The sequence below is a fragment of the Schistocerca serialis genome, chromosome 8 (assembly GCF_023864345.2).
Source record: "Schistocerca serialis cubense isolate TAMUIC-IGC-003099 chromosome 8, iqSchSeri2.2, whole genome shotgun sequence".
Classification (NCBI taxonomy): domain Eukaryota; kingdom Metazoa; phylum Arthropoda; class Insecta; order Orthoptera; family Acrididae; genus Schistocerca; species Schistocerca serialis.
In genome coordinates, this window is record NC_064645.1 from 317,446,896 (window position 1) to 317,462,052 (window position 15,157).

Sequence of the window (15,157 nt, forward strand, 5' to 3'; positions counted from 1 at the left end):
AATGGCTTATCATCAGTGGAGGACTTACGGAAGAATATGGCCCAAACATCTCTCTTCATTTCCTCAAGATTTTCTTTATTTCTCCTAATTGGCTGCCCATAGCATACCTTCTAGTTTTCTATTTCAGTTTTAGTTAACTGACCCTCACCGGTCAACAATTTTCCATCTCCTAATTTTTTTTCCTCTCATATCAACAGTTAGTTTTCTTAGCCTTGTTCCCAAACGTTTTTGAACGTGGCCTACACATTCCGTTTTGGTAATAATGGCATCTCCATATGGCTTAGAGTTGATAGTGGGTGGATGACAGTGGGTGATTGAAGTGGGCGTGGTGCATAAACACACTTGGTAGGAAAATGCTCTTTAGATGCTCGAGAAAAAAAAAAATCAGCAAAATCCTTTTCAGAGAACTTAATTAAAACCTTAGTTTATCGAAATACGTTGAAAACGGAAAATCAATTTTTTTCGACCGGAACCACGGTGTGGTCCCCTTAAAGTCACTCTGTGACCAAGTGAAGGCGGATATGAACGTGGCCTCCTGATGTCTAGGCCCACTTATCAGTCAGGCAATGGGCAGGATGGAGCAGGGTCGCCAACTACCACCTCTACTGTAGCTTCCCTTCGGAGCTTGGTATGTGATCTGAGGTTGTGGTGTGTGCAGGTGATGGCGACGATGAACGTGACCTTCTGGTGCCTGGATCCGCTGATCAGCCAAGCACTCGGCGGCGCGGAGCAGGGCCGCCAACTGCCGCTGCCGCTGTGGCTGCCTTTCGACCAGACCCAGCCGTCCAACTATGGGCTCCTCTTCCTGCTGGAGTCCGCGATGCTCATGAGCGGTGTCCAGCTATCCCTCTTCATCGACGCTCTCTTCGTAACTCTCATCATAAACGTCACTGCCGAGATACATGTCCTCAACAGCAACATTCAGAATCTGAAAACTGCAACTGTCCGTGTAGCTGGTCCACAGTCGATGACCGCTGAATCTGCGTTTATTGGGATGGCGCAAAATATGGCAATTGGAGACGAGTCGACACTCATCGCAACTTCTACCAGACCCGATATTGGTTGTACCAATTTTTCGACCTCTGACTTCACTTCAACATACCCCAATCACAAAAAAAGCGCTAATGATGAAATGTATCAACTGTTAGTAGAGAATATCCGGCACCATCAACTCATTATCGTGTAAGCATACACCAGGATACAGTTTACGCAGTAGCTGTTGTAGTAATTATTTGTTTTTTCTTAAAAAATTATTAGTTGTAAAATGTCTCTTCGGAGCGATCTTATCTCTCCACCGCTAGACAAAAGTGCTAAAAACACATTTTCCACGATGTTCAGAAATACTGTATCAGCGTAGGTGCTATTGGGCAGAATCACATTTTTTAATGTCAGAGAAATGATGTAAATTATAACAGCCAACCCTTCGGTTTCATCTGGGTATCTGTTTAAATAACGGATATAGCCTCCTTCACAATCCCAATAAGGACGAGAGTTAGCGATCCTGTCGAGGTGAGCACTTTTTCTGCCCCATGATTACGCTCTTGTTCCTGCCTTGGATATACTGTGCTTTTCCTCCAACTGCATCAACAGATGAAAATCGTCGAGGGTCCTACAGGCACAAGGTGACTTAATCGGCATCGCTGCGACAGCGGGAGTGGAATAAACAAAACCCACTGGCCGGTGGAAAAGCGTTTTGATCGAAGGCCTAATGAAACATAGCCTGAGATAAAATCGCCGTACCCCAAGTTGGGGGTCGAGAAGATCGCCAGGAACGAAATCTTGTAGAAACAGAGTCACCTGATTTAGTAGACAAAAGTAAACCACAATGTTTATTCTTAAAGCTCAGGCATAATGACAACTTTCCTCGATACTGCGATTTCGGCGACTTTCACTTCTACAGCGTAACTGATGCGCGTTTATTATAGATACATGCTGTGTGTAATATCATGTTCTATATTTTACAGCAGCACTGAAAGACCTAAGTCGAAACACGGCCCCGGGAGTAGACAACATTCCATTAGAACTACTGACAGCCTTGACCATCTGGTGAGCAAGATGTATGAGACAGGCGAAATTCCCGCAGAGTTCAAGAAGAATATAATAATTCCAATCCGAAAGAACGCAGGTGTTGACAGATGTGAAAATTACCGAACTATCAGTTTAATAAGTCACAGCTGCAAAATACTAACGCGAATTCTTTACAGACTAATGGAGAAACAGGTAGAAGCCGACCTCGGGGAAGATCAGTTTGGATTCCGTAGAAATGTTGGAACACGTGAGGAAATACTGACCCTACGACTTATCTTAGAAGAAACATTAAGGAAAGGCAAAACTACGTTTCTAGCATTTGTAGACTTAGAGAGAGCTTTTGACAATGTTGACTGGAATACTCTCTTTCAAATTCTGAAAGTGGCAGGGGTAAAATACAGGAGCGAAACACTATTTACAATTTGTACAGAAAGCAGATGGCAGTTATAAGAGTCGAGGGACATGAAAGGGAAGCAGTGGTTGGGAAGGGAGTGAGACAGGGTTGTAGTCTCTCCCCGATGTTATTCAATCCGTATATTGAGCAAGCAGTAAAGGAAACAAAAGAGACATTCGGAGTAGGTATTAAAATCCATGGAGAAGAAATAAACTTTGAGGTTCGCCGATGACATTGTAATTCTGTCAGACACAGCGAAGGACTTGGAAGAGCAGTTGAACGGAATGGACAGTGTCTTGAAAGGAGGGTATAAGGGTCAGGAAGTCTTTTCTGAAAGTATTTGTATGGAGTGTAGCCATGTATGGAAGTGAAACATGGACGATAAATAGTTTAGACAAGAAGAGAATAGAAGCTTTCGAAATGTGGTGCTACAGAAGAATGCTTAAGATTAGATGGGTAGATCATACCACTAATGAGGAGGTATTGAATAGAATTGGGGAGGAGTTTGTGGCACAACTTGAGTAGAAGAAGGGATCGGTTGGTAGAACATGTTCTGAGGCATCAAGGGATCACCAATTTAATACTGGAGGGCAGCGTGGAGGGTAAAAATCGTAGAGGGAGACCAAGGGATGAATACAATGAGCATATTCAGAAGGATGTAGGTTGCAGTAGGTACTGGGTGATGAAGAAGCTTGCACAGGATAGAACAGCATGGAGAGCTGCATCAAACCAGTCTCAGGACTGAAGACCACAACAACAACAACATATTTTACAGCACTCGAAAACGCACTGCATTTGCTATTTAAGTAAAAATATGTAGACAAAATCCAAAATCTGTAGCTGGCCTGCAGACACTACTGAAGCTTACATTGTTGCCGTTGCCCTCACCCATGATTTCTAAACATTCCAGTTTAAGAATATCTGAAAAGTTTTCACTGCATGATGAACGAACAGTCCAGTTCTAGTATATTTGAAAGGTTTGCACTTTATCTTTTCCATGCCATTCCATGTTCATTGATGTCATCCTCTTCAATCCATTGATCTCATTTCTGAGCATATAATTTATTTCAATGCAAGTAAAATGCATCTGAACGTGATAATTTCTTAGAAACAATTTACCAAGTGCAAATTATAACCAATAAATTCTTAGATAACGCAAATATACAAAGATACATAACAAAAAGTATAAAAATTAGTAGATACTGAAATATTTAAATCTTACTAACACGAATAATAGAAAGAAAGGAGCGCTTTTGTGTTCTTGTTCATTTTCTGGCGCTCGATTCATTGTGAGTGAAATTTTCACTGCTAGTGTTTGACCAACAACAAGAGGAGACGTGGTGAAGTGAAGTGCCTGTTCACCAGTCTTTCCAACAATATGCCGGATTAAATTCTAAACCTCTCCACAGCGTTTTATGAATTAAGGCCATGTGACACAGTGGAAATTGATCTTTCTTTTGGATGACCCTTGGATTGTCACCGGTAAGGAGTGAAAGGAGACGTCAGGGCAACAGTAGATTTACAGGGTGATTCAAAAATAATACCACAACTTTAAAAATGTGTATTTAATGAAAGAAACATAATATAACCTTCTGTTATACATCATTACAAAGAGTATTTAAAAAGTTTTTTTTTCACTCAAAAACAAGTTCAGAGATGTTCAATAGGACCCCCTCCAGACACTCGAGCAATATCAACCCGATACTCCAACTCGTTCCACACTCTCTGTAGCATATCAGGCGTAACAGTTTGGATAGCTGCTGTTATTTCTCGTTTCAAATCATCAATGGTGGCTGGGAGAGGTGGCCAAAACACCATATCCTTAACATAATCGCCGGGGGTAATATCAGGGCTTCTTGGAGGCTAGTGATGAAGTGCTTTGTCACGGGCTGCCTGGCGGCCGATCCATCGCCTCAGGTAGTTGACGTTCAGGTAGTTATGGACAGATAAGTGCCAATGTGGAGGCGCTCCATCCTGCTGAAATATGAATTGTTGTGCTTCTTGTTCGAGCTGAGGGAACAGCCAATTCTCTAACATCTCCAGATACTGTAGTCCAGTTACAGTAGCACCTTCGAAGAAAAAGGGACCAAAAACTTTATTGGCTGAAATGGCGAACAAATGTACAACTAAATGAAACTTTATAGCTCCCTTAAGTCGCCGACAGATAGTGCTTAGCTCTGCCTTTTGTCGTTGCAGAGTTTTAAATTCCTAAAGTTGTGGTATTCTTTTTGAATCACTCTGTATTTAATTAGCTTCTTCGTTCCGGTCCCTGGCTGTAGTACATCAGGAACAGCTTGGGGGTGTCCAGTTGCCTCTCATGCGAAACAATATACCTCCATCATTGTTGACTACGCAAAGAGAGGGGCAGAGCGTGGCGTGACTCGAATACCGCCTTTGGCGATGTCTGGCTCCGACTGTGATGACAGTGTAGCCGACAATCCCGCGGGGATGGCCGTGACCTCCCGCAAGTGAGTGGGTGGCCCCTGCTCCAGAGGACACTCTCTCCGGAAAAAAATGGCTCAAATGGCTCTGAGCACTATGGGACTTAACTTCTAAGGTCATCAGTCCCCTAGAACTTAGAACTACTTAAACCTAACTAACCTAAGGACATCACACACATCCATGCCCGAGGCAGGATTCGAACCTGCGACCGTAGCGGTCGCGCACTCTCTCATGACTCAGGGCAGATTGCCCTGTCCCGTGGCCGATCAGCGGACCCCATGCTCCATTCCAGCATGTCGCTCCAGGTGTCACAGATTCATGGTGTAGGCTGTGATGCCGAGATGAGAACAGTTTAGCATATGAACGTCTGAGTACTTGTAAACTCCAGACTATTCTTCCGTGGTGGCGAGTGAGTAAAGACTTCCGTCCTTCCACCAGCGTATTGCAGCGTCAGCTGCTGTTATACCGTGCTCAGCTTACACTGTTTCGCAACGTCTGTCAGCCCTTTTTTCTTCGCAACGCATAACACTCTTCCCTGCCTGTGGCTGGCTCTGTTGAAACTCACTTTTGCTCTGGGGTACATTTGACCGAATACAGTTGATATGCTACATTGCCCTCCTTTTTGTCAGGACCTGGCCCTCGGATCAACCAAACTAGATTGTCCTGAAGAATTACTCTAACATCTGGTTTCCTTAATCCTATCACTTAATCTTATACATTTCTACAGGGCCTCTTACCGTGTTCTTAATTCCGACACCATGGGGCTTATTTCATTACTAGGCTTCTTACACAATAACTTCTGATTGTATATTCCAAACTTACGAGCTAAAATGAATCAATTATTTTTCAGACTACACGCTTGCGTGTTTATCTTCCTTCTGCTGATTTTTTTCGCGGGGTATACAATCCACAGAAATCTGAACGATAGCTGGATCTGAATTCACTCTTGTTCTTCGTCTTCTACATACCAAAACAAGGACTATGCTCAGCAGAACAAGTGTCGCTGTGGTTCTTTTTATGACAATAGTCTATGTTGTCACTTTCTGGCATTGATTTCCCCGATCAGCACTAAGGTTTCCAGGGAGGACCGTCCCTCCTCCTGCTCCAGAAACGTGATTTTAGACTCCGTTAATTCCGGTCCTAGAGTTTGGTTCAAGCTGGTTAGATCTGCGGCAGGTAGCACTTCCATGGGCTCCTCTGGCCAATAAAAACGAGACTGCAAAATATTCAATGAATTATTCCTGAAATCATGGCAGGCAGATGGAAAGAAGTCCCATTATCTCGCACGCTGTTCCATTTAATAAAAAAACCACTCCCGTTTAACTCTGACCTCTTTGCTAACCCAAGCTTTTCCTGCTCGAAACAACTAGGCACTACTACCATCTTGTCAAAGGTAGAGTACAACCAACGTACCTCGGCCTGCTGAAAGTACAATTCTGGCTCGATCTCTTCTTTATTGCATTCTCTTACCTCCTTTTGTTCCATTAGCAATTTCACTGCACACAAGAATCCTGCCCCTCTCTTATTAGCGTATTCGGACAGACTGCGATTTCCTCTCAGTAGCAGTTTTGGGACTTCGCTCCCTCCATTTCCACATATCTTTCCTTGTCTTTTGCAATTAATAATAATCTCTGCGTTTTTACTCTTACAAATTTCTTCAGTATCCCCCATTTGACAAGTTACGTATGAACTATGCAACACTCGTAACCGTCTTGTCTCGACTGCTTCTGGTACAGAAACGGAAATGTAAAAGTTTCACTCCATCAGTTCTCAACGATACTGTGGCTACCTTGAAATAAAAAGGTAACTTTTTGTGCTCGGCAATTGTTCCTTCTGTACTTCCCTTAGACCCTCTAAATACTGCTTTGGCGGCAAGTTTACCACTAGCTGACCTCTCACGCCTGATGCATAGCCTTCTGAGGTTCTGTTACTTCCCCTCATCCTTCCCAAACAGTATCTTCTAGGGACTGCAACAATTTTGTCATTGCTACTTCCCTATCTAACACTTCTACTTCGATTTGTTGTTCTCTGCAGCTCTGGCATACCGCATTATTTTTCCAGTCAGCTGTCATAAAAGTCATGTGCTATTCAAAACGCCTTTCTCTAAACTTGCAATCTGCGTAGTGTGCCAATCAGTCGCGAATTTGTTCACATTTTCTCACTGCTTAACCTCTTCTATGGTGTGTTCACCCTTCGAATGACTTCTTCATCAGTAGTGCCTCCAGCATCGATCCAAACCCTCTTTTTTTCTTATGTGGAATAACAACCTGTCCCTGGGTAATGTCACTCTTTAATTTCTCTTACGCCGCATGTACTCTCTCACATAATCCAGCACTTCCTTTGAGTGTCATACTCTAGCACTTCCTTTGAGTATCCCATGCCTTTCCATTCCCTGACGGAAATGTTTCTTCCAATCTTCTCACCTCGTCAGCATCTTTTATGCATTGAATACCAACTGTATCACCCAGCAATGGCGCGATCATTACGATTCCTGCTTAGCGAACAGCACCCTGACGAAGATGAGTAGACCTGCATGCAACTGCATCATCCCACCTTCTCTGCACCTCGCCTACAGGCAAGAATACCTGTTACTTTCCACCATCTTAATTGCATTGCTCCTTCCCAGCTGCTAATATTAATTGTACTAGACCTACACCTAACCTAAAAAATATTAAATGACTATTTCGTAGGCATTAATCGATACGGGTTCCTCGTTGCAGTTCATTTACAACCTTTTGTTTATCTTCCAATACCTTTCTGCTCAATCTCCCTTTCCGGTCCGCATCTCCTATCCAAGGAACAGCTTTTGGACTCCCTTGAAAAGGTTTCAGCGACACTATATGCACAATTGTTATTCTCATCGGCAACTGAATCTTGACATTTACCGGCGATGTAGTCTCTATCACATGGAATGGCTCCTGACACTTCACAAAAAGTATCTTTGTCGTTCCCTTGAGTGTATACGAAGTTGATAGCATCAGTCACTGACCAACCATATACCGTCGCATTCTTGCCTTATGGGTCCGCAGCTCGTGGTCGTGCGGTAGCGTTCTCGCTTCCCACGCCCGGGTTCCCAGGTTCGATTCCCGGTGGGGTCAGGGATTTTCTCTGCCTCGTGATGACTGGGTGTTGTGTGCTGTCCTTAGGCTAGTTAGGTTTAAGTAGTTCTAAGTCCTAGGGGACTGATGACCATAGATGTTAAGTCCCGTAGTGCTCAGAGCTATTGCCTTATGGCCCACTGTTTGTTGCTGCTTCCCCAGTGCTTGTGTATTTGCCATTCATACTCTATTCCAAATTTCCCTGATCACTCTGGCAAATTCTTTAACAGACTCTTCAGCCTCCCCTTTCTTCATTTTCAATATTTCGAACGGTGATGGCATTTACGACCACATACTACTTCATATGGCGACAATCCTGTGTTTGTATGCTATTTTGAGTTGTAAGCAGGGATGACATACTTGAAATAGACATCCAATTTGGTGCAATGTGAGTCAACGTAGTATCCAAGCATCATCTCGATTGTCCTTTGCACTTTTTCAGTTCTTCCATTGGCTTGCGGATGGAGAGGACTCGTCCTTAACTTCTTCACACTCAACAACTTAGTCAATTCCTTTAATAGGTCTGACATGACGTTCGTTCCCTGATGTGTTACTATTGTTTCATGCACTCCAAATTTCAATACCCAATTATTCACAAGCGCTTGTGCTACTGTTGCTGCCTCCTGGTTTGGCATCGTGACCATTTCTATGTACCTTGAAAAATTATGTGTGATTGTGAGTATGTACCTATTTCCTGCATGTGTTTTATTGAATGGATCTATAATATCAATCCCCAAAAATTCGAATGGTGATAATTCTTTAGGTAATCTCTGAAATGACACTCTTGTTCGACACGGATCCGCTCTTTGTGCGAACGGTCTGCAATTCTGTGCGTACAGACTTACATCCATCTGCCTATTCGTCCACCAATACCTTTCTGCTACTCTTCTGTTGGTAGATCTGTGAGCCCCATGAGCCACTAATGTGTGATCATGAGCTCCTTGTAGCACTCTATTCCTTAGCTTCGTTGGTACCACTACCTGCGATACCAAGTTGGTTTCCCCGCATAGCAACACATTCTGCATGCAAAACTGTGACTGTTTAAAATGCTCCTTACATTCGTCATCTGCTTTCTGTACAGTTTTCCGTTGCTTACACTCATTAGTCCCAATATGTAATACTGCTACTTTTCGACTTAAGCCATTCACATTTCCTCACTTTTTCCCAGGTTTTTGCATGACTTCGAAATAAAATTCACTTAGTCTTGCTGCTTATCACATCAGCCTACTAGAAAGATTCTTAACCCCAACAACCATTTTAATGCTGCATGATCTGTTATTACTCTAAACTTTTTACTGTCCCGGTAATATTCGAGGTATGTTGTTTCCAAAAGAAGCCTAACAACTCTTTCACTGTTGTAGAATAAGTTCTTTCTGCAGAATTTATTTGTCTTGATGAGTAAGCTACTGGATGTTGTATGCTTTCTACATCTTGTGACAACACTTGCCCAAGTACATGTTTTCATGTATCACATGATAAAACAAATTCTCTATTAAAATCCGAAAATACCAATATCGTACTCAGTGTTAAAGCTTCTTTTAGCTCCTGAAAAGTGCGCTGGCATTCTTCTGACCACAAAAATTTAGTAATCTTGTCTAACAATTGTGTCAATGGTCTGGCAATATCCACTAAACCTTTTACAAACCAGCGTGACTTGTAAGAACGAATGCAACTCCTTTACTGATTCTGGTACAGGAAATTCATGTACAGCTCTAATTAGTCTTGCGTCTGTCACTTCTTGAAATGTCTGGTTTCCGAAATAGCATACGTCACGTTAATCTTGAAAAACAGTATTCAGGAAGCTAAAAGCTATCACATACTTTTACGCACCGCCATCGTCCAACCCAAAACAAATTGGCGGTCGCCCTTTAACCATGAGAGTACATCAAATTAACGATAAAGGCATCCAGACTGGTGCACTATGCGAGGCTTGAACTACTTGGAGGATTAAAGAAAGTGCCAGCAAAACAGTGAAGATTATCACTAGCAGACGGTAAGCTTGGACAAAAAGTTCCTCTTACGCTTCTATAAATGATTTATACCACAAATACTCAACTTCAGCCAAAAGTTTTGACAGGTTGTTATATATACTGTGCGCTATAACAAACTCCATAACCACATGAACACACAGTTAGAAAATAGTATACAAGCTTTCCAGAAATCGCAAATACTCTATAATTATTAATAATAAGATAAACTTAGTTGCAACATTTAATAATGATCATTTAACAGGAACTTCAATATTTTTCCCTGGTGCAAATATAATTTTGTTACCTGTTTTACATAAGGTTTCACAGTAGTAATTTTCTGTTTATATGGCAGATTTAAATAGTTTATTTTGAGATAAATACATAAAAAGAAAGTGAAAATTTCAAAGGAGTTGTCAGACACGAAGGGCGCAAACCCAAATATTATGACAAATCTGTTTACACACTTTTTTCTCTAAGATCTGGGAGTTATGTACAACATTTATCCAGTGAGATGACGATTTCTTCATTTTATATTTACAGATGTGTGAGCGAGTTAGAAAAGGCAGTAAGCATGGGAGCATTTGCCCTTCTCTCCATAAACATTCTCAACCTGTGTTCGCACATCTTCTCTTTAGTAGTTGTAAGTATGATACTTGATTATAGTAGCCATTATAATCTTGCATTGCTTTATCATTTATGCATAACATTTTATCTGCCAACTTCAGTCCACAGTAACTTCAGAACTACGTACCACCTCAGTTCTGTCTGAATGAATCTTCAGTGCGGCAGTTGGCTTTCTCCCTCATTCAACAACTACCATCACTTACAAGAAGTCGGACTCTTCTCTAAATGACAAACTAATGACATCTCTAGAAACCCTCTCTACGTACTACGAAAGAAACCATCTATAACAGAAGTCATTAAAAATACAAACACGTGTTTTTCATCTGAAGGAAAAGAGAAGCGAAAATAGTTTAAACCTCGTGCATCTTAAAAATGCGCAGGGGTTAGTTACGCTGGACCTAACCTTGTCTTTTAAGCACACCATGTAGCTGCCAGAAATAATGTTGTACACAAGTAGACAGGAACATCCTGGAGAGCTCACCAGGATCTAATTTCTGTTCTGGCTTTTTATTACGCTACAGGTTACTATGCGTGCCGCGTACAGTGCAAATTCCACCACTAAAGCTGAGGATGTGGATAGGGCCTGCTGCAGTGTCGGAACTACTAGTCCACCATTATAACACGAAGTGAAACAGGTGGCCGAAGTGCGGCCCTCTAGGCGCCATTGTATCGTAGGCCAGAAACAAACAGTCCCGTAGAATGACTACAAGAACGGTTTGTCGTCGTGTGGAACTCCGACAGCTACCGCTTCGATTATGAGGCGTCCGTTTCACCAACAGGCGTCGTCGCCATTGACAGTAGGATACGCAGGTTCCGCGTACCGACTAGCATCCTCGATGTCACATGGCCTCAAGTAGTCCGCATTGTATCCTTCCGCTGTGACTATTTATGGCACAGCCCGGCCACAGGTCAGAGCACTGTTGCAGATGCATCGAAAAACACATGCCAAATTTAAAAGAGTGCAAAATCGTCAAGATTGGCGAAGTTCTACAGAAGCTCGAAATTTAGCGCGATCTTCAATGAGAGATGGGTTTAATAATTTCCACAACGAAACTTTGTCTCGAAATCTGGCAGCAAAACTAAACAGTTTTTGGTCGTATGTAAAGTACACTGGTGGCAAGATGCAATCAACGTCTTCACTGATGATGTTATTCATAACAGTGCCACTAAAGCAGAGTTACTAAACACAGTTTTCCGAAAATCCTTCACAAGAGAAGATGAAGAAAATATCCCATAATTCGAACCAACAACTGCCAACCTGTGCCACTAAGTAAATATCCTCAGTGTAGCGAAGCAGCTTAACTCCTTTAATAAAGACAAGGCCTCCAGTCCAGACTGTGTACCAATTAGATTCGTTTCAGAGTAAGCTGATACAATAATTCCATACTTAGCAACCATATACAACCGTTCGCTCGCCGAAATATCGGTACCTAAATAGTGGAAAGTTGTACAGGCCACTCCAATACCTAAGAAAGGAAATAGAAGAATTACAGAACCATATCACTAATGTCAATTTTTAGTGGGGTTTTGCAACATATAATGCCTTCAAAATTTACGAATTACCTCGAAGGAAATGATTTATTGACAAATGGCTAACACTGATTCAGAAACTCTTATGAAACTCAACTAGCTCTTCATTCACAAAGTAATCTGTGCTATCGGCAGGGGATGTCAAATTGATTCCATATTTTTAGACTTCTAGAAGGCTTTTGACAATGATCCTCACAACCGACTTCTAATCAAATTTCGTGTTATGAAGTGTCGCCTCACTTGTGCGACCAGATCCGTGATTTCCTGTCAAAAAGGTCACATTTCGTAGTAATTGACGGAAAGTCATCTGAGCAAAAAGGAAGTAATATCAGGCGTTCCCCAAGGAAGTGTTATAGGCCCCCTGATCTTAATACTGAACTTGGGAGACAATCTGAGCAGCCGTCTCACATTATTTATAGATGAACAAAACCAGTTGACTCCAAACAATGAAAAATGTGAAGTCGTCCACATAAGTAATAGAAGGAATCCTCTAAATTTCGGTTACACGATAAATCACACAATTCTAAAGACTGCAAATTCAACTGAATACTTGGGGATTACAATTACGACTAACTCAAATTAGAACGATTACATAAGCGCGTGACTGCGTGTGAGATCGCTCTCTAAGTTTTCATCTACTTTTAGGTTTCAGATATATATTTTAACTGTTTTTGTGATAATATTTACTATATAAGTGACTTATTAGTGGTTTCTTCATTCACCTCTGCATTTCTTGTGTTGTGGCCTGATATTTGTGAGTGTTTCGTATCGAGCAACTTAACCTCTTACCCGTGTTTACATTCCGCGCTGACCAGTTGCAGCTGTAGCGGCGCATCGAAAGCTAAGTACTAATTAATTGTTTGTGTATAGTAGTTTATTTAGGAACTTTAGTAGTCTTCAACCGGTGTTCTTGGTGTTTTCCGGTGAAATAACTTCAGAAGAAATTTTTGCGAACTGCTTTCAGTTTCGTTACTGTCATTAGACGTTTGATTTTCTTTCTGTGTTAGTATTTTGTTATATTCTCATTTGTTGTTGATTAATATTGTCAATAGTAGTAGTTACTTCCCTTGTAGAGCAAGTTTGTGATAATTCTAGTCAGTTTTTAACATCTTCTTATTGTAGTAGCGGAACTTAGATAAAGTTGTTTTCTTGTTTCAATAATTGTAAAATTTTACCATGAGTGAGAAGTGTGGGCTTTGCCGTAGGTTCGTGAGTAGTGGATTGCGGTGTGAGACTTGTTCGAAGTATTTTCACTGGGGGGAATGCAGTGGGGAAGCCAGTGGGCATTCTGGTGAGATCCTCTCCTGGAACTGCAGGTTATGTAGCAAGAGTAAGTTGATAGAGGAGCAGGAGCGTAAGATCTGTGCCCTTCAGGTGCAGTTGAAAAACGCACAGGAGGAGCTAGATAGGATGAGGAGGGAGAAGGGGGTTGGGGAATGGGAGCTGGCTGTTGGCAAGAGATCTGCTAGGAGAAGGAGATTTTCAGATAGTTTTACTATTGGTGTTTGTAATAGATATGACCAACTGTCAGAGTCTAGTGGAGAGGAATCTCTAGTAGCTGTAGCTGTAGGAAGTATGCAGCAGACCTCAGCAATTACGGTGGCTAGGACAGTTGCAAAGTCTAAGAGAAAGAAGAAGGTTCTGCTGTTAGGTAGTTCTCATGGTAGAGGTGTAGGCCAGCAGTTGCAGGAAGTTTTGGGGAGTGTGTACCAGGTCACCAGCATTGTGAAGCCTAATGCAGGATTGGGTCAGGTGACTTTTAACATAGGGGGGTTATGTAGGGATTTTACTAAAGAGGATCAGGTAGTGATTGTGGGTGGGGCTGGTAATAGTATTGATAGGGATGGGGAGTATGACATAGATGGTGACCTGGAAAAGATAGCCACTCAGACTGGCAACACGAATGTGCATTTCGTGGAACTGTTTCAGCGTCACGATCGGCCTCATCTTAATACAGCCGTCAGGCGTAATAACATGAGACTTGGGGGTGCGCTGATGACAGAAGGCATGAGTCACATTTCAGTGGTGTCGGTGGAGTCTATCAGTAGGACGGGTTTCACTAGACATGGCCTGCACCTCAACAGGTATGGGAAGGGGAGGTTGGCAAAACTTATAGGTGACAGCATAGGTGGGGGTGGTGGGATCACTCATGGGAAAATTCCAGTAGTTGTGGGTGTTAGAGCTGTACCTTTTTTAGATTGAAGTCAGCTGATAGGTATTCCTGCTTAAGGGAAGTCTCTCTAACAAAGAAACCACTTTCTACAAAGCTTGGGTATCCGATTAATGAGGGAATTAGTATATTTCATCAAAATATACAAGGTATTAGAGATAAAGTTAGTGAACTGCTTATAGATGTTGACTCTGAAATTATTGGTATATCTGAACACTTCTTAAATAAGGTGATAATTCAGAGGCTTCCTTTACCAGGATACAGGTTGGCTGGCAGCTTTTCTAGGAGCTCTTTGCGGTTTGGGGGAGTAGCCATGTATGTGAAAAACGGTATCCCATTTGAGTCAATTGATGTTTCAAAGTACTACACTGAAAAGGTGTTTGAATGTTGTGCAGGTGTGGTTAAATTTAGTGGAGCTAAACTTCTTACTGTTGTTATTTATAGATCCCCAGACTCCGATTTCACAACACTTTTGCTAAAGCTAGAGGAGGTTCTTGGTTCACTTTATAGGAAATACAAAAAGTTAGTTGTATGTGGTGACTTCAATATTAATTGTATAAGTGATTGTGCAAGGAAAAGGATGCTGGTAGACCTCCTTAATTCATATAATCTTATGCAAACCGTATTCTTTCCAACGAGAGTGCAAGGGAACAGTAGAACAACCATAGACAGTATTTTTGTTCATTCGTCATTATTAGAAGGGCATTCTGTTAGCAAAAAGGTGAATGGCCTTTCAGATCATGATGCACAAATTTTAAGTCTAAAAGATTTTTGTGCTGCAACACATGTTAAATATAGTTACCAACTTTTTAGGAAAGCTGATCCAGTTGCTGTACAGACTTTTGTAAACCTTATCAAGGAACAAGAGTGGCAAGATGTTTATAGTGCTGATAAAGTAGAC

The 15,157-nt window shown here is 41.8% G+C and overlaps 1 protein-coding gene across 1 annotated transcript in view; it reads left to right on the forward strand.

Moving 5' to 3' along the window:
* The first annotated feature begins 998 nt into the window (after nucleotides 1-998).
* The window catches only part of LOC126416412 (odorant receptor 43a-like), a 45,213-nt gene continuing 31,054 nt past the window's right edge, over nucleotides 999-15,157 (forward strand). The window contains exons 1-2 of the mRNA XM_050084128.1: nucleotides 999-1,182; nucleotides 10,473-10,572. Coding sequence (XP_049940085.1) covers nucleotides 1,007-1,182; nucleotides 10,473-10,572 — 276 coding nt within the window. The 5' untranslated portion in view covers nucleotides 999-1,006. The remainder of the gene's footprint in view (nucleotides 1,183-10,472; nucleotides 10,573-15,157) is intronic.